The 22,117-nt window shown below is 37.6% G+C and overlaps 1 protein-coding gene across 2 annotated transcripts in view; it reads left to right on the top strand.

Annotated features, from left to right (window-relative positions):
* LOC128855915 (uncharacterized) overlaps positions 1-21,343 on the top strand; it is a 311,903-nt gene extending 290,560 nt beyond the window's left edge. For both annotated transcript variants that reach the window (XM_054091156.1, XM_054091155.1), the window contains 2 exons: positions 7,237-7,505; positions 18,094-21,343. In XM_054091156.1, coding sequence (XP_053947131.1) covers positions 7,237-7,505; positions 18,094-18,582 — 758 coding nt within the window. In that variant the 3' untranslated portion in view covers positions 18,583-21,343. The remainder of the gene's footprint in view (positions 1-7,236; positions 7,506-18,093) is intronic.
* Positions 21,344-22,117: the final 774 nt, after the last annotated feature.

Raw genomic sequence — 22,117 nt, 5'->3', positions numbered from 1 at the left:
ACTGACAAACAAACCGAATATCTGGAATGAATACTTTTTTGGTCCATTACAATAATTTAGCAGACAGATTTGGTCAGTTGAACCGGGGAAAAGTGCAAAAAGTGAGGTGGTAAGGTTTGCGTGGCCAGCTTAATTTTCGCAAACAATATAGAGGCGGCATTCTATTTTTATGTTGCCCCAGAGGTATAAATGATTTGTTTGAAAAGCTTTTGTTAAGACTGCAATGGACTCACAGATTAGCCAATGAAGTGAAACGGCTATTAGAAAAACATATTTTCAAGTTGTTGATGATTCATGCCATCGATATCAATGCAGTGATACAATACAAATACAAGCACAAATACCAATCAATATCGCGAATAACTTAACAATTTTTTCAAGAACGCTTACCATTCTTTCCTACCTGTCCAGTAATTTAAAATGTTTTATTTTTATTTGCACTGATCAGTGTGCTTACCGCTACGTTCCACAATGCATCCTTCTTATTTACTAAGTCTCGCCTATCACTAGCACGTTGAGTTTTGCCAGACCAAAAGTTTGGGCTCCATGATTTTTTTTCTTTTTTTTTTTTGGTTTTTTTGGTCGTTTTTTGGTTTTGTTGCTTCCGTGCTTTAAACAGTAAGTGGTTGAGTGCCAACGTGGACAAAGTTGAAAACAAACAGATAGACGCGGCAGCAATAAAAACACGAAACACACGCATTTGCTTATAAAGAGCTCACAGACAGTGGAATAAACAAATAAAGTTGGTAAACAAGCAATCGGCGGCATAAAAGTGGGACAACAGCAGCAACCAAAACCAGTGCCAAGCAGGAAGCTAGACGTACGTGGCACACTCGCCACGACCACCCACAAGCGGCTTCGACCGTAATTTCTACCTACAGCTTGGCATGCAATTCACTCACAGCCCACGTGCGGGCACGTTGCGGTGTATTGCGGGTCACCTCTTAGAGTTATGGATGGAATTTGGGCAGTTGCTTTTTGTTTGTGCACATTTTTAGCGGTTTGGCTTGCTCGAACTCTTCGATGCTGCGGCTGACGCTTTACGCCTTCTCCATTTATTTTTCGCAATTTTCACATAGCATCTACACGAAAATGAATGCCACAACCAACATCACGTGGCTTTTCCGGAGGTGCGGTTGTACGCGTAACCTACAAGTAAATCCATAAAATGGAAAATGCAAATTTATTTATGTGCGTTCGTTGCCAAAGCGACATGCAGCAGGAGTGCGTAGGCGGTGCGGATGCGTGCCACCCGACCAGCAAGCAGGAAGAAGCATCAACCAGCCACCAACTGCCAACTGCCAAGTGCTAATGTATCACCAATTGACCGACCGTTCGACCACCCGCATCAACCTTTGAAACAAGCAAAAATCGGACACGTATAACATGGATTGGGGGTGCCTTAGTGTGATAGCTATGTATGAGAGAGAGGGGGAGGGAAGAGCGGTGGAAATTGGTGCCAGTGTCTGTGCTCTGAGCCGCTGAACCGCTGAAGCCTTGTAAATAATGGCCAAGCGTATGAGTTCCGAAAGCAATGAACAACTAATCAATGAACGCACAAATGAACAAACCTACAAAAGGACGCAAAACATGGCAATAAATGGCAAAGGATTTTGATATCGGAATTAATTGGGTGATAATTAGAAAGCATCTTACCAAGGAAATTGCATAAGTACACTTGAGTGGTGTGCTGTAGTTAGTGCGGCGTGCGTAGTGGGCATAGTTGAGGGTGCAGAAGCGGCGCATTTGAATGCCTACGCAGCAGCCTGTTTGTGTGGTTGAATACTTCGTACGATTTATGAAGTTGAGCATACGCTGCTTGTTGCATGGTTGTCTTTGCGTAATTTCTCAAGCGAAACGTGTTTGGAATTTAAATAATTTCCTTCGTGAAATACTCTTCAAGTTCTATTAAGATTGAGCGGTGAACTTATCAGGAGCCTGAAAATTTGCGTAGTTTTAAATAAGTTTCTCGTAGGTTTTGTGTTGATTAGGAAATAAATTGTGGCAAAGAAAAAATATGAAGGATGCTTAACTGTAATTTGTATAGGTACATTATTATTGGAATTTGTAGCGACAGTCAAGCTGCACTAAGAGCCTTTTTTGCTAACCCACGCTTCTCTTCGAAGTTAGTCTGTCAACGTAAGACAAAACTGAGCAGTGTTGCAAAACACAACAAAGTTGGTCTTATTTGGGTGCCTGGACATTGTGGTATTACAGGGAACGAGTTAGCTGATAAACTGGCTAATGAAGGCTCTGCAAGCCTTGAACCCATTCTAGGTGTCAATTCGGTATCGATTCAACTATGGATGGACGATTTCATGAGGTCTACCCAAAGAAGACGATGGTCTGAGTTGGGCTCCTGCAAAGTAGCTAAGTGCTGTGTGAAAGAACCAAATAGGAAAATAGCGACCTTTCTCCTAAAACTCAGCTGGTGGCTATAATCATAGGGCACAACGTCTGTGGTCAACATCTGGCTACCATGGGAATCACGGACGACCCAATATTTATTTATTTATTTATTTAAGTCTGAACTACAATCCTTACAGACTATGAAACAAAAGTTGCTTAGACTAAACTACAGATATACATGTATTTAAAAACAACTATAATATAGAATTCAGGAGATTTAAAAATGCTACTCTTGAACGCGAAAAATCGAGAACAACATCATTATGAACGGAATTTAATTCCCGTAAAGCACGTGTAATGAGAGCATTACTGGCATAGTTTCCCCCATAAAAAGGGTAGACGTTCCTAAGAGATCGCTGGGGAACATCAAATCGAATCCTTTCCAACAAGTGGGACAATCAATTACTCCAGTAATAATATTATGAGTAAAAGGCAGACGCAGTATGGACCTACGGATTTCTAAGGACTTGAGACTTAGCCTTAGCCTACTGACTACAAGGTCTCCAAATAAACACATCATATTCTAAATGAAATCTAACAAAAGATGTATAGAGTAACTTAATAGTGTAGGGATCAGAGAACTTAGTGGCGTTCCGTCTGACGAAGCCCAACATCGAAAAAGATTTTGAAGTAATAAAGGGTGGTTAAATTTCAAGGCCCGGTGTTGATTTTGAATAAAATAGAATTATTTTATGAAATTATTGTCATTTCTCTTTATTATGATAATACTGGTATGGCCCAATTACGCATGGAATAAAATATCGGCCAAATAGTTGCCGCGGCCTGCACCGCACACCTCCATCCGATGGTCCAAATTTTCGATAACGCTGAGGCATAATTGAGGTTCTATGCCGTTAATGTGCCGAATTATCTAATCCTTTAGCTCTTGAATTGTTGCTGGCTTATTGAAGTACATCTTTTCTTTCAAATAACCCCAAAGAAAGAAGTCCAACGGTGTCAAATCACATGATCTTGGCGGCCAATTGACATCGCCGCGACGAGAGATTATTCGGCCATCAAATTTTTCGTGCAAAAAACCATTGTTTCGTTAGCTGTGTGACAAGTGGCACCGTCCTGTTGAAACCACATATCGTTCACATCCATATCTTCCGATTCGGGTCATGAAAAGTTCGTTATCAGCTCACGATAGCGAACACTATACACAGTAACTGCCTGACCGGCCTCATTTTGGAAAAAATACGGCCCAATGATGCCGCCAGCCCATAAACCGCCCCAAACAGTCACTCTTTGTGAGCACATTGGTTTTTCGGCAATCACTCTTGGATTATCATTCGCCCAAATGCGGCAATTCTGCTTATTGACGCATCCACTGAGTTGAAAATGTGCCTCATCACTGAAGATGATTTTCTTCGATATGCATTTTGATTTGAACGCCCGTTTTCATAATAAGCCTGAATAACTTTAACGCATTGCTCGATTATGTATCTTTCCATGGTTCAAATTGATTTAGTCTGAAATTGAAAAATATTAAATGAAATGCAGAAAAAAACTTGACGTTTAGGTGTGGTTTACATTCAACATCGGCCCTTAAAATTTAACCACCCTTTATAATTTATATGGTTATTAAAAGAGAATTTGTTAACCAAGATAACGCTAAGGTCCTTAAACTCGCTAACACAGTGCAAGACACATGTCGTGATACTGTACTTAGTGCACAAAAGGTTAGATGCTTTCGAATAAGATATGATATTTGAAAGCACTTAGATAAGTTTAGCGAAAGTCGTGAATTCTGGCACCACAAGTAAAACCTATTCATATCGGCTTGAAGTTTAATGGCATCCTCTTGAGTCTTGATCGCTGAGAAGATCTTAAAGTCATCAGCATAAAGCAAAAATTTACCATATGAGAAACAACTTTTGATGTCATTAATAAATAACACAAATAAAAGCGGTCCCACGATACTTCCTTGCGGAACACCAGAGGTGACAGCATAGGGGGTATATGAAATACCATCAATTGTTACAACAAAACATCTATTGCTCAAATTACAGTTTATCCATTGCAGAAATGCATAATGAAAGCCAAAACAAGCTAATTTTTTAACTAAGATTATATGAGAAACTTTGTCGAAGGCTTTCGAAAAGTCTTCCAGCACGCCTGCTTTCAGGTCGCACATATTTTCAAGTGCTTCATATCTTGCTGTACAAAATGCTGCAGACTCTTTGCTTGGAAGTCCTTTTGAAGCTCTAGTTGCTCATTAATAAGATCTGCAGCACTTGCACAGTTGGTGCACGTCTTCGTGAAAGAAAGACTGCAGTTATCCGACAGCATAGATTACGTCAAAATCGGGTCCACTATTCTCTGCTTCGACAGTAGCAGGAAGTCCCATTCTTGCTGTGCCTGTGTACCGTGCGTGTTGGTCTCTTACGCGGTCAGTCTGATGACTTCTTCTTCCATTTCAGTGAAGTGGTGCTGCTTATATCGGCTGCCGCCAGTTGCTGTTTACTCCCTCTTGTTTTCGGACAATTTTCGCTTTATATAAGCCTTCTAATCTAACTACACCTGAAACAAAAATATGGTGTGCAAACGGATAATGTATTCATATACAGCCCTTTATTACCTTTTTCCAACTTGGTACATCTTTGGTTGGTGGGCCCATACTCTTAAGCTGTTTCGCAACATTTTGCCAAAACTCGGCTACATCTATCTTTCAGCACTTGGAGAACCCTTGAGCAATCCCTGCTTTCTCCTTTATTACCTCCAACAAAGTGGCATACTGCTGTCGTATTGTTACAACTTTACTCCTGTGAAAATCAAATAAAAGTACATATACTGGGTTGCCCATATTCGACGGACCCATGTGCTTTTTGTTTTAAATCAAAGAAAAACACAATTTTTTTGATATTGACGATAATAATCATTTTATTTGGTTCAAGTAGATTTGTTGTCATCACTTTTTGAATATGATATCTCTCAAATGGCCGCCTTGAGCCTGTACGGCGTATTGTGCCCGTTTTGCAGCATTTTCCATAGTTTTAGCTAACATATCGGTTGGAATAGCGACTATTTCCTCACGGATGTTGTTCTTGAGCTCTTCTATGGTCTTTGGCTTATTAATATAAACCTTTGATTTTAAATATCCCCACCAGAAGAAGTCAGGTGGCGTTAAATCGGGCGAACGCGGTGAGCAGTCAAAATCGCCATTTTTCGACATCAAACGACGAGGAAACAATTTCTTCAAAAAATCGATTGTGGTGCGAGCTGTGTGTGGTGGAGCGCCGTCTTGTTGAATCCAGAACTGCCTCATACGCTTTCGACGAATAATTGGCATCACAAAAGTGGTTATCATAACGCTCCTGATTGACGGTAACAGCTTGACCATCTTCATTTTCGAAGAAAAACGGCCCAATAATCGTTTTCGCACTAACGCCGCACCAAACAGTGACTTTTTCGTCGTAAAGAGGTACCTCTTGAGTTTCGTGAGGATTTTCAGTGGCGTAAATACGGCAATTTTGCTTGTTTACCGTCCCATTCAATAAGAAATGAGCCTCATCGGACATGATGATTTTGTTCTTCTTCTTCTTCTTTTGCCTTCTTTTATTGAATGTAAATTTCAACAATTTGGGAGCGCTCGCGTGGTGTGTACTGTTCCATGGTAAAAATTTGCTTGGATTGACGCTTCCAACGCCATTAAGCGATCTGACGTCTCTGCCAATATACAGATACAGAGTTGCCATATGTGTCCGTCGAATATGGGCAATGTGTCGTACTTAAACAATTTCTTTTTGTTTATAGTTAAGTTAATAAAGGACTTACATTTTACAAGTTTTTTATTTGTTTCCTTTTAAATTCTCTTTTTATCACTCGTCTAATTTTTGTCCGTTAGTCTAACGTTGTCGTAGAAAAACGTACGAAACTGTAAGATTTGACGTTACGAGTGTCTTCAGTGAATGCTACTCTATGAATTTCGAATGTACGTTCGGAGCCATTCGAATTGTATGATTACAATTTCTTAGTTTCTACGAAAAACAGTCTACGACGGATTCTACGATAGGGCTGATAATTTCATATCTATAACGGACTCAACTTGTAACATATGTAACTTATGGCAGGACTAAGTCGACAGACAAGCAATAGCGCGTAGAGGTCAAAGCAAAGTTTTCCATCTCTCAAAATATTTTTTTTTTTATTTTATAAAAAAGTTATTCCAAAACAAAATTGGATGATTAATTTTGCGCCATTTATAAGATACGCATCCTGAAATATACAATAATTGGCTACAAACGTTTAGTGGAAATCGCGCAGAACTTTTCACTTCATCACACATCTATGTGGGCCACATCGATTCTCTTACAATTGTAGTGCCATGCCACGTTCAAACAAGTTGATTGGCCTTTCGCTCTGCCAGTATGTTGACCATTACCGTTACTGCGCGTGTATGCCACAATTCTAATGGCTATCGATTTTAGGATTTTTTTTTTTTTGGTTTTTGCTTTTTTCCTGTAACAAACAGTCAGCGAAATACTTACATGAAAGCATGTCAGCATTTACGCGTAGCCACTCATGGGGTGGCTAAATCATGGTCATCACGGTCACACCCCAGTGGGTAAGAAAATTATTACTGCTAATTTAACGCGACACTAAACAAAACTTCTCTCATTCATCTTTATCTTTTATAGCAAAAGTAAATAAGTTTGCGTCGATCGGAGTGGTCAGAGAGAACTAAAACTTATCAGACCGTCGATTGAATGCAACACTTTTGCGACATGAGCTCAATTATTTCCAAACATATATAGTCTGCCATGGTGTAAATAACTGTCTAATCTATGCGTGTGTGTGTGTTTGTTTGCATTTCATTCATTGCAGGTTCGGCCAAGCAGCTGGAAAACACCGAGCTCTCAAATGGCATTGTCCAAGACGAACCGGAGATAATCGCCCAGCAGACCGATAAAGTTGATATACTTCTACATTGTATTAAATCATCAACGCGTGATGCCGCCTGGATTTATGGACAAGTGTTGTGCCAAATTATACGTGATTTAGTGCCACCGAATGAAATATTGACGAAGGTCATAAAAGAGTTTCTAGCCATAAATCAACCGCATTGCGATGTTATTGCAATGATTGTGTATCAGGTAAGTCATACAAGCAAGCTAAGAACGCAAATACGAGTATACTAATACATACAAAATAAAAGTATACATATACGTATGCATACGTACACAGCTACCCATGTAGGTACAATAATAGCTGCACTGCATCATTCGAATGGTTAGGATATGCGCGTTGTTGTGGGATTGCATGTTGAATGCTGCGAGCATTTTCGGTTCAAAGGAGCCACATCGGCGGGAGTTGTGTGCTACGACTGGCATGAAGTTCGCTTGGAATTATCTACTCCAGTGTGTTGAACTACATGCACAGTAAACCATTTGCAAACAATGAAAGCCCGGAGTATGTTGAATTCAACTGTTATGTGTATGCGTATGTATGAGTGCTGGCGTGAATAGAAAATGGGAGAGTAGGTTATGACTTTATGTGCTGTCGTTGGGCGGCGCACTTACAAACGAAACGTATGAGTTGATGCCAGTGTTTGGGGTCGTGCACTGTTTTGTGTGAGTTTTAGTTTGAGTTTTAGTTTACTTTTTGGCGTGCGTGGCCTTTGCGTGCGGCAAGCGTTTGTCTACCTGTTTGCCATTAGTTTATGCTCCTTTTATCGCACTAAATAAAAGCGAAGTATTTGTAGGCAAAAGTGGCCTGTAGAAATTCGCAAAGCATCAGGTAAAATTTGTTAAGAATGGATTTGTGGGGCCAATTCAAAAAGAAGTTTCGTTTTTCGGCGATTGTAAGTGGTGGGCGATTGTGCTAGGGAGTCGAATCCAGTACTTTCTCAGTTTCTCACGCTCAAACTCAGGTCCGTATCATCTGAAATTATAATGAAACTAGCTTTTTTCTTTTTTGAAGTTCGTTCCTACCATCAGAAATTGTAATAAAAGTACAGGGTCCGGCACTCGAAATGTAAAGAACTTCAGACCGCTCGCGCAGCTGACGCACAATCATCACCTGTCTGTTAGTTGGCTAAATGGCTGTCCAGATTATTGTTTACAAGCGCGCTGAAGCATTTTGCCGACAGTAAACGCGAAAAAAGAAGATCAGTAATGGATTTCAAACGTAAAAGAGTGATTGCATTATATTTGGCTGGAAAGTCACAACCAGCGATTGTTCGTGAGCTCGAGCACCTTGAAGTAAATAAAGTGTTTGCTTATCGCTCCATTACTCATTTCAATGATACTGGTAGCATCGCGAAACGTCATGGAGGTGGTCATCAAAAGACTAACTTCACGTGAAATGGTTCAAAATGTAAAGAAGCGACTTGAGCGAAATCCCCGACGAAGTGCCAATCAAATGGCGAAAGAACTGAAAATATGTGACCGTAGCATCCTCCGCATACTGAAAAATTAACTCAAAGTCAAGTCTTACAAGATCCAAATGGCGCATGATCTCACACCAAAGCAGCAACAAGTCAGTATTGAGAGAGCGAAGGAGTTGCTTCGCTTGGCCGATAGCGATCAATTTCCGAACATTGTTCTTTCTGATGAGATAATTTTTCAAATTGAGCAATTTGAATCATCGATTGGCCACCAGGAGGAAGCATTCGCCACTGGTAGTGGTTTGGCTGCTGTAACCGCAGATGGGCGCTCTCCTATCGTTTTCGTCGAGCCTGGCGTCAAGGTAGATGCGAAATATTGTCGGGAAAGTATTTTGGAGTTTGCTTTGAAAACGTGGGCAGACAAACTTTGCGGTGGCAGACCATGGACGTTTCAGCAGAACTTGGCTCCGTCTCACAAAGCTCGAGTGAACCAAAAATGGCTAAAAAACAGCGTTCCGAGCTTCATAACGACCACACAATGGCTTTCAAATTCACCAGCCGCGAATCCGATGGATTTTTCTCTTTGGTCCATTTTGGAGAGGAAGATCCGGACTAAAATATTCTCCAGTCCTGAGATGCTGAAAAAAGCCATTGTCCGCGAATGGGTCCAAATATCTGCAAGTCACTTTCGGACAGCTTGCCATTCGTTTCTGGATCATCTCAAGGTCGTAGTCAAGGCAGAAGGTGGTCATATCGACAAAAGTAAATTGATTCTTAATTTTGTTTTACTAATTTTCCAAACTAAATTTCTGAGCTTTTTAATTGGTTACACTTCGATTGCTTTTCTTAAATTCGAATTAAATACATATTTTGAATACAGCCTACGCAGATCTGCAAAATTCACTTTTCTCCTTTTTTTTATAAATTTTGTTTTTTGGTTTTTTCACTTTGTTTTATTGTGTTTTTGGTTTTTTTCTTGCTTTGTTTCTTACTTTTTTGCTTTGTGTTTTTTGTTTGTTCCGAAACGGCTTTGGTTTGAATTGTGGAGTGCTTAACACAATTCTGGGATCCAAAAGTGCTCATTATATTAGAGTTTTGAGAAAAGTTGGATTTGCAAAATTAACTTTTTTTTGTTTTTTTCTTTTACTTTACCCGCGACTGGCTGCATTTACACAAATTACATTCTAACGGTTTCTAGAAGTATGCACACAAGTGTATCAAAGCAATAGATTCGATATGACTTATATACTTTTCGCTTAAAAAGCATCAACCCTCAATAATTTTTGGCGAATGCAGCTCGTCATTGTCAGTTTGCCCAAGAAAGTTAATGACGAGCTGGACCCGTCATTTCAGTTCAGGGGGGATCTTAGCTGAACTTTTTGATTTTCCATCCATCACCTTGGATCTTCCATTTTGAATGGGGAAAACTGCCGTCAGATATTTTATCAGCGCTCCAAAGCACCTCCAAGTAGTAGTTTTTATGAGTACTGTTCGGGTAGTTATCACTGGTTCTCGAAAGGTTAACCTCATTTTATTTAAAGTTCGTTTTTTTTTTTGTTTTGGGACTTGCGTATATGGTTAGTATTAGAAGAAGTCTCTAGCACGTCAAGTGTTTGAGAAAAGTAGCGGTCAGACCCATAAAAACGTGAAGCAATTGGCACTTTTGAATACTAAATACTGAATCAATCGCATTTTGTAGTATAGTAGAAAGACTATGAGTATATTTTAAGCGATTTTTTCAAATTTCCCTCCGCATGCACGCTGACAATTGCCAAATCTTTTAGGGAAAAATTCAATGTATTTTAGGCTTATTCAGATTCCATTTCGGCTACTTTTGCTGAATGTTATCTTTCAAAGCTTCGGTTGTTTCTCACAAATTCACATACACTCTATCTTTGAGATAACAGATAACTTAAAAAATATGCCAAAAGTGAAAACAGAACTTTTTCTTCTTTATTTGCAAATTCTTAATACAGAACGTAAGCGATTACAGTAATAAATTGTTCATTAATTTTAATACACATCTCAAACTCCTCTAATTTATTCATACTCGTAACGTTTAGTGTCTATGCCTCCAAACCGTACAACAAAACAGACCAAACGTAACATTTATGGTACCTTATCAAAAGCCTTTTCATAGTCAATGAAGCAAATTAAAATTATCTTCCTGTAAAACTTATTCCAGTAAATGGTAGATTTTCTATTCAACTTCTTTGAAAAAAAGAGGCTCGATCGATATTCTCCGAGTTCTGTTCTAAGCGCTCGTGCTTATTTCCTAGAGTAAAGTCTACTCTCGCAGAAACTACGCGTTTAAAATCTTTATCAAGCTCGCCCTAACGTACGCTAAGGGCCGCCCGGTGTAAGCCTAAGAGAAATGTTCTGTGAAAGATTTAGATAAGCTACTTAAGCCGTACGACGGCATCGTTCAGCGAATTAATATGCATAGGCAGACTCTAGATCATGCCATCTCAAAAAACGAAATCATGCTAGCTTTTCTAACTTGAAATTAAAGGAGGACCTAATTTCCTTCTTTTCCTTCATCGTTCCATCGCCTGCGATATTCGCCGTTGCCAACGTGGAAAGGTCCAAAAATCTTGCGGACGGGCATGATGAGAGCCTTATAGAGTGCTAGTTTTATTCGTCGAAAGAGGATTTTACTACTCAATTGTCTACTTAGTCCAAAGTAGCACTTGTTGGCAAAGTAGCACCATTACCATGTAGAATAATTGCGAGAATTTGTATTAATAAGGAGCTGTGAGCCCACTGCCAATATTTGCTGACCTTATCTGGGTGCCGTTCTGATAAGGAAGAGGACAAGACTAGGATGCCTAGTATGATTCGAAAACACTTGAGAGGAGTTTTCAGGGCATAATACATTTCTTAGCCTACCTTTAATCTGGGTTACCAAAAAATTTGTGCATTATACACTTTGGCAAACATTTGTTTCAGTTGATGAGCTTTTTCAATGCACTACTGGGCTGTCAACTTTTCTTCCAGCTCGCTGATATTATTGTCTGTGAATCATTTGCGCCAAACGCTTGGTAAAGCCGAAAGGGTACGAGCAAATGTAACGCAAATAAATGACGGTTCACCACTTCAGTCAAAGTGCACACGTGCACACATACTCTGTGTACTACTTATATATGGACAAGGTGGCGCAAAAATTATCATGCGATTTTTTTCGAAAATATATGCAATTAAAACATTGCAAAAAAAACTATCTAGTGGCAAATGTTTATTTGAAGCAATACATTTCTTCTTATTTTTTTCTGTTTTTATTAATTTTGCAAAATATACCTTTTATGGCATTTTGCATCAGGTACGACGAGATTTCCGACGTTAGAAACCAAGACTCGGTGATTATTTTTCTTGGGGATTTAGCGGATCTGCGGATTGCTTACTTAGACGAAGGTCATTTTCGTGAATCCCACGGTCCGCTAATCTGCGATCCTTAGCAGATAGAGCAGTGTCGTAGAGAGCTAATTAAAAGCTCTTAATCAAAAATTCAAACGGCCGGGTATTTAAAAAATTTGACTTCAAACTATTCGATGGACAACGTATACAATTTAGTAATTTTGCGACTCACTGGTCCAAAAATCATGCCATGTCATGGTCTTTCAGGTGGTCTATTGGCGATTGGCTTACTCTCCAATGCGATTCTTGCTACACGGTCAGTACCCATTCTTTTCACTTGGTTTTGCATCTCTTACCGTCATTTTGGCTCCATTTCCAGATGTCTTGAATATCACACAACGAACAGATCTTTGTTTGTGAAATGATCAAGTCTTGTGCGCCCATAAACCGCTCTGAGCGTTTGCATACCTGCCTTGCTGAAACGATTGTCGTTTCCAAAAAAGTATAACTTTCGCGTTTGTGTTGATGCCCTCTATTCGATATTATCACTTACTGTTTAAATCTTCTCAAGTGACTGGCTTTTTTGTGGTCATCCAGGTGATTTCCGATCTTGAGCTGACTTAGTAGCTTGACCTCAGCCACAAGACGTCGAATTGTTTCAGCAATGAGTGGCTCACGATTCGGATGTTTGCTTGGAAATTTTCCTTGAGTTTAAACCTCTGAGGAATTATTTCGTGTAAAAATTTTAACTATTTTTTCGCATTGAAACAATAAAATGCGTAACTTTTCCCTGACAAATGTAAAAAAGAAACAGTTACATCAACTAAAAAATAAAAAAGTGTAATATAGCTTCTTCAAATAGTCCGATACTTTTTGCTTCACCTTGTATGGATCCGCATGTAAGTGTGTACCTTTGTGTCTGCGAAACATACATATGTAAGAAATGTGATACTCGAATTCGTACATTCATACGTACTTATTGAGAGAAAAAATTTTTTTGAGAAATTTAGGGCGAAAAAAAATGGGGGGAAAAAAAATTTTGGGGAAAAAAATTGAGAAAACAGTTTGTTTAAGAAATTTTGGGGAAACAAAATTGAGAAAAAAATTTTTTTGAGAAATTTTGGGGGGTAAAAATTTGGGCGACAAAAAATTGGGGAAAAAAATTTTAGGGGAAAAAAAATTTTGGAAAATTATGGGGTGAAAAATTATGGGGAAAAAAATTTTTTTGGGAACATTTTCTTTGGGGGGAAAAAAATGTTGGGAAAAGAAATTTTGGAAAAAGGGATTTGGAAAAAAAAAATTTTATGGGAAATTTCTTAAAAAAAATTTTTTTTTGGGATAATTTTTTTTGAGAAATTTTTTGGGAAATTTGTAGAGGGGAAACAATTTTTTTTGTAAAAAAAATTTTGGGAAAAAGAAAATTTTGGGGGAAAAAACTTGGGAAACAATTTTTTTTCAGAAATTTTGGCGGTAACAATTTAGGGCGAAAAAAAATTGGGGGAAAAAAATGTTGGGGAAAAAAAATTTTGGAAAATTATGGATTGAATAATTTTGGGAACATTTTTTTGTGGGGAAAAAAATGTTGGAAAGAAAATTTTTGGTACATTTCTTAAAAACAAAAAAAAAATTTTTTTTGGGCAAGTTTTTTTTTGAGAAATTTTTTGGGGAATTTTTTTTAGGAAATTTGTTGGGGGGAAAAACATTTTTTTTTGGAAAAACTTTTGCGATTCATGTCAAAAAAATTACAACAATTAAACACTTTGCCACTCAGAAGCGGATACCACCAAAATGTCTCCTGTTTAAAGGCTTCAAAAGCTTCTTCAGGCGTTGGAAAATGTTGACTCTGCATTTTATTTTTGATGTTCGGGAACAAAAAGAAATCATTAGGTACCTAATCAGAGCTGTAAGGCGAATGACTCATTAACACGATCGTTTGAGTCTTAAAAGTTGTGTTGAGTGAGCCGATACGTGAGAGCTTGCATTGTCTTGGTGAAGGATAATTCGTCCTCGGCTGTTGGTTTTACTAATTCTCGGAATTCTGGCAAACAAGTAGGTGTACCCCACTCAGAGTTGACTATTTTAAGTTAGATTTTTCAAAAATACTGGCGGCTATTTGCTTTGGGGTGCTTCTACCGCGAAAAACTTTTGTTGGATTAAACTCGTCTTGGAACACCCACACTTGCTGAATTGCGGTTTTGTTTCCGGCCCATATATATAGGTCTACGATTCGTCACCTGTTATGTTCTCGTAACCGTGCTTTCAATCTGCCCGGCTGGATTTCTGTAATATTTCTAAACACCAATCGAAACGAGCCCAGTTTTGGCGGATTCTCAAATTATGCGGTATCCAATGAAAACAAATCTTCTTGATGACCAAATGTTCGTGTAATATTGAATGTTTGATGGTCCCGCTAGATCCTAAGGATGCTTTCATCTCGCGATATGCCGAATGATGGATGAGCTTGGGTTGTCAATAGACGCACAGCATCGATTTTTTCTGGAACAAGAAAACATTTTTGGTATGCTTTAAAGAAATTCCTCCGACACAGATCGGCGGCTGCGTTGGAGCTGCTTGTAGCACTTATTGGTTAATGCCACACTGTTATTGGTTTCAACCATGTCGAAAGCAACTATTCCGGAAAAAGCGCACAATTTAAGTAACTTTTTTTATAATAGTGTTTTGCTTTTTTTTTTTTTTTTTTTTTTTGGACTTGTGAAGTTGAATGTTTAAAGCAACTGAAAACCACACAAATACTATACCACTCGTAGGATAGAAGGTGCTGACCGGCATTGCCATAAAAAATATCAAACTCTACAGTGGCAATGCCAGATTCGGTATAATTACACTGGTGCTGCCATATTTCGTAACGTACGTTATTTTTTAATTCGCTCTGCTTATTTTCTAAAATAAAAATTAATAAAATTCTATATCCAAAAAATAAATAATCCATGTAATGTAGAAAGTATAGTTAGTTAATAGAATTTAGAGCACAATGCCAGCGACTCTATTTTATCGCACTTCACTGTATCTGGGCGCATGTGATTCTTTTTTCGACAATCGCAAAATTAATGACAACCTAAATGTGTAACTACAAACCACAGACATGATGCGAACGCACATCACACACACACACACACATACACATGTACACAGAAACCCACACTTATACATGCAGGCATCTCAAGAGTTTATTGCATTTGGGTCAAAATTGTAGGTTCCTTGGCTTGCGAGTGGCTGGGTTTTGGGGTGTGGAAAGCAATAAAAATCTTCATTAGTCTAATAAATGCGCGCGTCGAGGTTCAAGGTTGTAAATCTGAAACGTGAGCTAAAAGCTGTACATGGACTTACATACATTAGGGTGGTACATAAAAGCAAAAAAAAAAAGAAGAAAAGTTGAGATTTTTTCATAGCAAATATTAAGTTTATTATATTTCTCCAGAATATTTCGGTAAAATATTAAGATCTAATTGAGCTGACTTAATTTGAAAGTACCAGCAAAAATTGAGTTTTTTTACGAATTAAATTAGTTTTTATGACTAATTTTCCCTAGAGTAAACCCTAGTAATAAAACGGGGTTAAGCTTAAAAGAACTGCATACATAAAAAAAATTGCGAATTCTCCATCGGAAATATTAAATTGTGGTGAAAAATATTTCAGAAAAATATTAAGATTTACTTTTTTTTGCATACATTTTTTTTAAATTTAAAATTTAAATCGGAAATATGGTCCAAAATATTTGGGAAAAAATATGAATATTTCCTTGAGCTACACAAATTTGAAAGTACCACCAAAAATTTTTATAAATAAAATTAGTTTTCATAAAATTTTTTTATTTTTTTTTAGTTAAACTGTAATATTAAATAGAGTTTAAGCTTAAAAGGTCTATATAAAAATTAAAAAAATTAAAAAAAGTTGCGATTTTTCCATCGAAAATATAAATTTATTAAATATATTTTAAGCTTTTAAAAAGTTATGCATTAAAAATGTTAAAAAATTAAAAAAATACGGACTAAAAACTCATTAAAAAATGTTATTTGTGACTCTTTTGAAAGATAGCTTTTCGGCGAACTTTAATATATATATATATATATATATATATAATTGGCGCGTACACCCTGTTTGGGTGTTTGGGTGTTTGGCCGAGCTCCTCCTCCTGTTTGTGGTGTGCGTCTTTGATGTTGTTCCACAAATGGAGGGACCTACAGTTGCAAGCCGACTCCGAACGGCAGATATTTTTTATGAGGAGCTTTTTCATGGCAGAAATACACTCCTAGGCTTGCCATTGCCTGCCGAGGGGCGACCGCTATTAGAAAAATGTTTTTTTTAATTTTGGTGTTTGGCTAGCTCAGCCAAATATTCACTGATTTCGACTTCTAAGGTATTATTTGAACGGTATCCTTTTAACTTTTCATTTCTGGAATCAATTCATTAATGCATGCCTTTATTTTTGCTTTTATATTGTACAACTACAGTGTACTCTCTCTTGAGCGGACACCTAAAGGATTGAAAAATTTATCAGCTTATGGGAGGTGTCGGCTTATGAGAAAAGTGTAAGAAAAGTAATGTTAAAATAATAAAAAAAAATTGTTAAAGATTTGTGTTATATGATGAAATATGTGTCCGCTTAGGAGAGGTATCCGTTAGGGAAGAGTACACTGTACTATTATTTTGACTCGGTTTACAGAATTTTTCATATTTCTTAATCAGACCTTTGAAACTTTAACTCTCCTTATCTTATGAGATGAATGAACTCACTCGCTTGAGAACTTAAAATGCAAATTTTTTTCGCCTTGTTCACTCCTCTCGGGAGTATAGGGCCTCGACAAAACTCAGTCTTGCGTTGGTTTCGTTAATCTATTTTCATTTCTGACGGGGTAGGTGATTAGCCTGCCGCTATCAGTCCTAAGTAGTGGAAATGACCTGATATTTCGGCGGCACCCTTAAAATTGAATTAATTTTATAATTTTTTTGGCCAGGCACCCTAATGTGTGTATCATACTTATACATACTCAAATATTTACATATATCGGCACATGTTTTTTCCCTTTGCATTTTCTGCCTTTCCTTATTTGGCTTTATATTTTTTTAAATTTTAATTTTTAACTTTTATGCTGCTTATAGGTTTTTCATGTGCTCTCAGTTTTAAGTTCAAGTTTTTTTAGTTTTGTGTTCCATTCTGTTTTTTTCATTTCTTTTTTCTTCATAGTTTTTATGGCACTTTCGTTGCCCGCTTTCTATTTGTGCTTTCTGGAGCGAAAGTGAAACGCACAAATTTCACTAAATGCATTTAATTCGCCTTGCGTCCTTCTCGCTTCGTCTTTAAATATTTGCCTTTGAAATTTCTATATTGTTTACTTTCTTTCTTAGCTCAAACAATTTTTAACATTTTTTTCCTAATTTTTTTCCAACAACTTTCCGCACGCTTGTGGCAGCTGCCCTTAAGTGTTACTACAGTTGGACTAGTGCCCTGTTACTGTACAGTTACGTAGCGCTTTCTTGCCTGCTCGTCGCTCGGGCCAGTTGTTGTCGCCGTCGCCTTCGCTTTGTTGTTGTTGCTGCTGCTGCTGCTATATAGAAGCTTCAGCTACTTTTGTGCAACAAACACCCAATTCTTCCGTCTTCTTGATTTTTCGTAATTTGCCGTTTAAATATTTTCCGTCTTGGCCTTATTTCCTCTACGTCGCTACAAATTTTGAAGGCTCCACATTCAACGAGCTACTACACTCAAGTTTCAACATTCAACATGCAACATTCTTTGCTCTACACTCGACGTGCAGTATTCAGCATTTAATTTCCTTCGCTTTTTTGTCAGCTTCCTTTGCACTACAATTCATTTGATTTACTTGCATAAGTTTTTTGTACTCGTTATAATAATACATATACATTTTTTTTAATATTTTTTCGACCTAAAATTTTCTGCTCACAAAATAATATTTTTTCTACTAATTTTTCTTGTAAATTCATTGTTTTTCTCTTTCTGCTCTTCTCTTCTCTCTCAACAGGTTTTCCGTTGTGCCATCGATTCGACGTTCTTGCAAATGTTGCAAGACTGGCTCATATGCTCGTTGCCAACTTTTCTGGCCTTACCTGAACAAAAAGGTGTCTGGTGCCTGAGCGTCATCTTTTTATCCGCTTCCATAAATCTGCATTTGATTAAACTATTTCCGGTGCTGCTAAGCACCGGTGCCTCAGCAGCTGCAGCAGCAGAAGCAGCAGCAGCAGTTCCATCAACCGATGCAGACGCGGGTGGTGGTGATGGCGGCGGTGATGGAGGTACTAATGCTGTGGGAGCTGGTGTTCTTGCTATTGCCGTTGGTGGTGGTGTTGGTGGAGAATTTCATAAATTGGGTCAACATGAAATTGCATTGTTCGTGACAGCTGCTGCAGATTTTCATGCGAAATTGAGTGCGGAGCAGCGGATGCGTTTCCGTGATGCCTTTGAGAAATTCCACAGGCAACCAGTTTATGCCAAGCTGTTACAGAGTCTCTGATTTAGCCACGCATGGTGTCAACAGCCAAATGAGTTGTTGTTGTTGTTACGGCAACAACAGCAACAGCAACAGCAACAATAATATAACATTTTTAGGAAGCGTCTGATGAGTTGTGGTGGGAGGCGCTGAGAGATGAACGAAAAGGCGCATAGCTGGGCTGTTGTGGATGTGTGCGTTCTTGCTGTTTGACTGCTCGGCTGCTTGGCTGTTGGCTGCTTGGCTGTTTTCATTTAATGGTCAATATAGACCGCACAGATAAGCACTTTAGTTGCAACAAAGTTAAAGGTATACAAGTGGGTTAATTTGTTGTTGTTGCTTATGCTTTTATTCATGTTAGTTTTATGTGCTGCTCACGTGATTTATGCAGCAGTTGCTAAATGAGTAAATTCATTAGTAAAACAAATGCAGATGTCCTCATTTAGACGATGAAATATGAAATAGATTTAAGTTTAAAATAGTCGAAATTAATTTAAGTCTGAGGTTAGAGTAGACAATTGCAGGCATCTAAAGAGAATTATAGAATTATGTATGTATTATTATTAGCTTGTTGTTGCTGTAACAACATAAGATATTTCCGATACATTTTTTCGGAATGCTGCTCGATCGGATTTCAATTTGCGCTTTGCCGGTGACGTAAAACCGCCTGTCGAGTAAGAGCTTTTGCTCAACTTACTTGCTTTCCGAGGCATCGAATCCACTCTACAGTGGATTTGGTAAAAACGAGTGGACCACAAGATAATATTATTCGATTCATTAATATTTTATTAATTAAAATATTGTTTTTTTTTTGTTTTGGTAAATTCTTCAGTCTCACCTATTCATAGTCATATCTTTGTCAATAATTAAAAGCCTACTTTTCAACATAGTTCGCTGATAATTGCATCCAAGTTTTTTTTCAAATCATTTAAGCCTGCGTTGGACAACTTTTTTAAAACCTTCTGTTGGGCACCCGGGTGGGTCAGTTTTCTCGTACTGTTCGAGGATCCTATTTAAGAAGTTATATCCATGTATCTACAGAAAATTATATCGGGTAGTCGAAAAAGTCTTTTCGTATTTCTAATCAAACTTCAACTCATTTTTTTTATATTTATAACGAACTTTATTAAACCAAATGTGTACCATTTTGGTCGACCACCTTTTGCCATTTTTCTTCTAGAAACATTATTCCATCAGTGTAAAAATTTTGTGATTTCTCGGCGAAAAACTGCGAAAAGCAATTTTCATAGGCTTCTCTTGAAGCCAACTTTACTCCATTAAGGGAGTTCTGCATTGACCGAAACAAATGGTAGTCCGATGGTGCAAGGTCAGGGCTATATGGTGGATGCATGAAAACTTCCCAGCCAAGCTCTCCCAGTTTTTGCCGAGTCATCAAAGATGTGTGTGGCCTAGCGTTGTCCTGATGGAAGACAACGCCCTTTCTGCTGATCAGTTCTGGCCGTTTTGTTTTTCGATTGCTTGCTTCAATCTCATGAGTTGTTGACAGTAAAGTGTAGAATCAATCGTTCGAGCAGGCTGGAGCAGCTCATAGTGGATGATTCCTTTCGTCCTCACCAAACACACAGCATAACCTTTCGAGGCGTCAATCCTGGCTTTGCGACCATTTGTTGAGCTTCACCACCCTTGCCCCATCATCTTTTTCGCACATTATTATCGTATTTGATCCACTTTTCGTCTCCTGCTACCATTTGCTTCAGAAATGGTTCGATTTCATTTCGTTTCAGCAAAGAATCGCAGATGTTAATTCGGTCCATTAAATTCAAGACAATTCATGTGGTACCCAAACATCGGGCTTCGTTTTGTAACCAGCCTTTTTTACATGGTTCAAAACTGTTTGATGATGAATGTTTAGTGCCTTGGCGATGTCATGGCAGCTTATGTGACGGTCCTGGTCAATCTTTTCCATAATTTCATCGACTTTTTCAACGATAGGTCGACCAAAGCAGAATATTTAACTTCACCGTATATTTAATTTATTTTGTAAAACATTTACTTAAAATATCTGTATTCATACGTACTAGAACACCAACAACGATTTTGTTAGACTTCATGTTCAGCGTTAGTATTTTATTAGTAAGAACATAAATTTAACTTCACTCTGTGCAAAATGTATTTAAGAAAATGTGCAGACGTTTTTAGGCAAATTGTTAGAAAATGCTTCAACTTATCATGCCCACTGTTTTGGAAAATAAGGTTTTCAGAAATAAAAAAAGTACTCTGCGCTCAGCGTTTCCTCAGAAAAATCATTACTAATAAGAAAAGTAGTTTCAATATCTTTTAACGAAAATATTTTAAAATCAAGCGAATTTTTTGTTTTCAAAATTTCAGGGTAATACCTCCTCGTGAATGTAAAATGCGCTAGAAATGCTAGAGCTTCCATAGACATTTTTTTAGGGTTAAGAATATCAACATTCCTTATTTAACATTAAGTAAAATCTTCGAATTTATACCTACAGTCAACGCCAGGAGAAAGTGTACACCGTAAAGTGATAAGTTTTTATTTGTGTTGCTTTTATGTATTTTTTTTGTAATTCAAAGTATTTTTTTCTAAAAATATAGGTCATACTATAACAAGAACCATATAAAAAAGAGTTTGAAATTCAGTATACAATTTGTAAAAATTAACCAAATTTTCATAAAAATTTCAAACTTTTTACTCAGAATTAATAAAAAAAGTTTGAGGTGTGTAGTTTTATACCTCATTAATTTTGAAATTAAATTTACAATTAAATTTTTGTAGTAAAGTGCAAGTTTCAAGTAGGTCTAGAAACACATTGATTTGTCAGAATTTTTTTCGAACGCGTTTTGTGTATTTTCTCCATTTAACGCCTACGCCAATTTTTTTTATATGGAAGAAAACACGCGCGCAAACTGCCATCTCTTACTTCTGTTCCTTGCACTTACGAAAGAATTATTACGGACTATTCTACCATTTAAATTTGCCTTCCTAAGTACTCTTTGAACAGTTTATGGATGGCAAATGCCTTTTGTCGATGTCAGTTAACTTTGGAGCGCTTGTTGCTGGGTTTTTCTTCCACTGGCGCACTAACCACTGACACTCTTTCTCTGTGAAAGTTGTATTTGAAACCTGTCGTCTCTTATTTACCACACGATTTTCATGCGCAAAGGAGTTGAACTCTTGACGAACTTAAATGTACAATTTCAGCTATTTTACGATGCGAAATTCCTTTTTTGAAATTGTCTAAAAAAACTCACGCTTTTCTATCGAAGTACCCGATCCCATGGTTAAAAAACAAGCGTTTAAGCGAATAAATTTAATGTTGCTTTATGTCAAACTCACTCGATAAACTCTCGCATACTAAAAGTACAGATTTTGTTGTAACTTGCGCCGGGAATAGCGGTACTTCTAACTCTTCATTCTCTGTGTGTTGTTTTGTTTTTGCATTACAATGAGCTGAGTGGACACTTTTTTGTATTTTATTTTGAGAAATTAAATAAAACAAAATAAATAAAACACCCAAGAAGAAAACACCCAACAGCGGCAGCAGAAACAATTATCTAAAATCAACGTGGTTTT

The sequence above is a fragment of the Anastrepha ludens genome, chromosome 2 (assembly GCF_028408465.1).
Source record: "Anastrepha ludens isolate Willacy chromosome 2, idAnaLude1.1, whole genome shotgun sequence".
NCBI classification, from domain to species: Eukaryota; Metazoa; Arthropoda; class Insecta; order Diptera; family Tephritidae; genus Anastrepha; species Anastrepha ludens.
The sequence above is the reverse complement of the archived record's forward strand: the minus strand, read 5'-3'. Positions and strand labels throughout refer to the sequence as shown.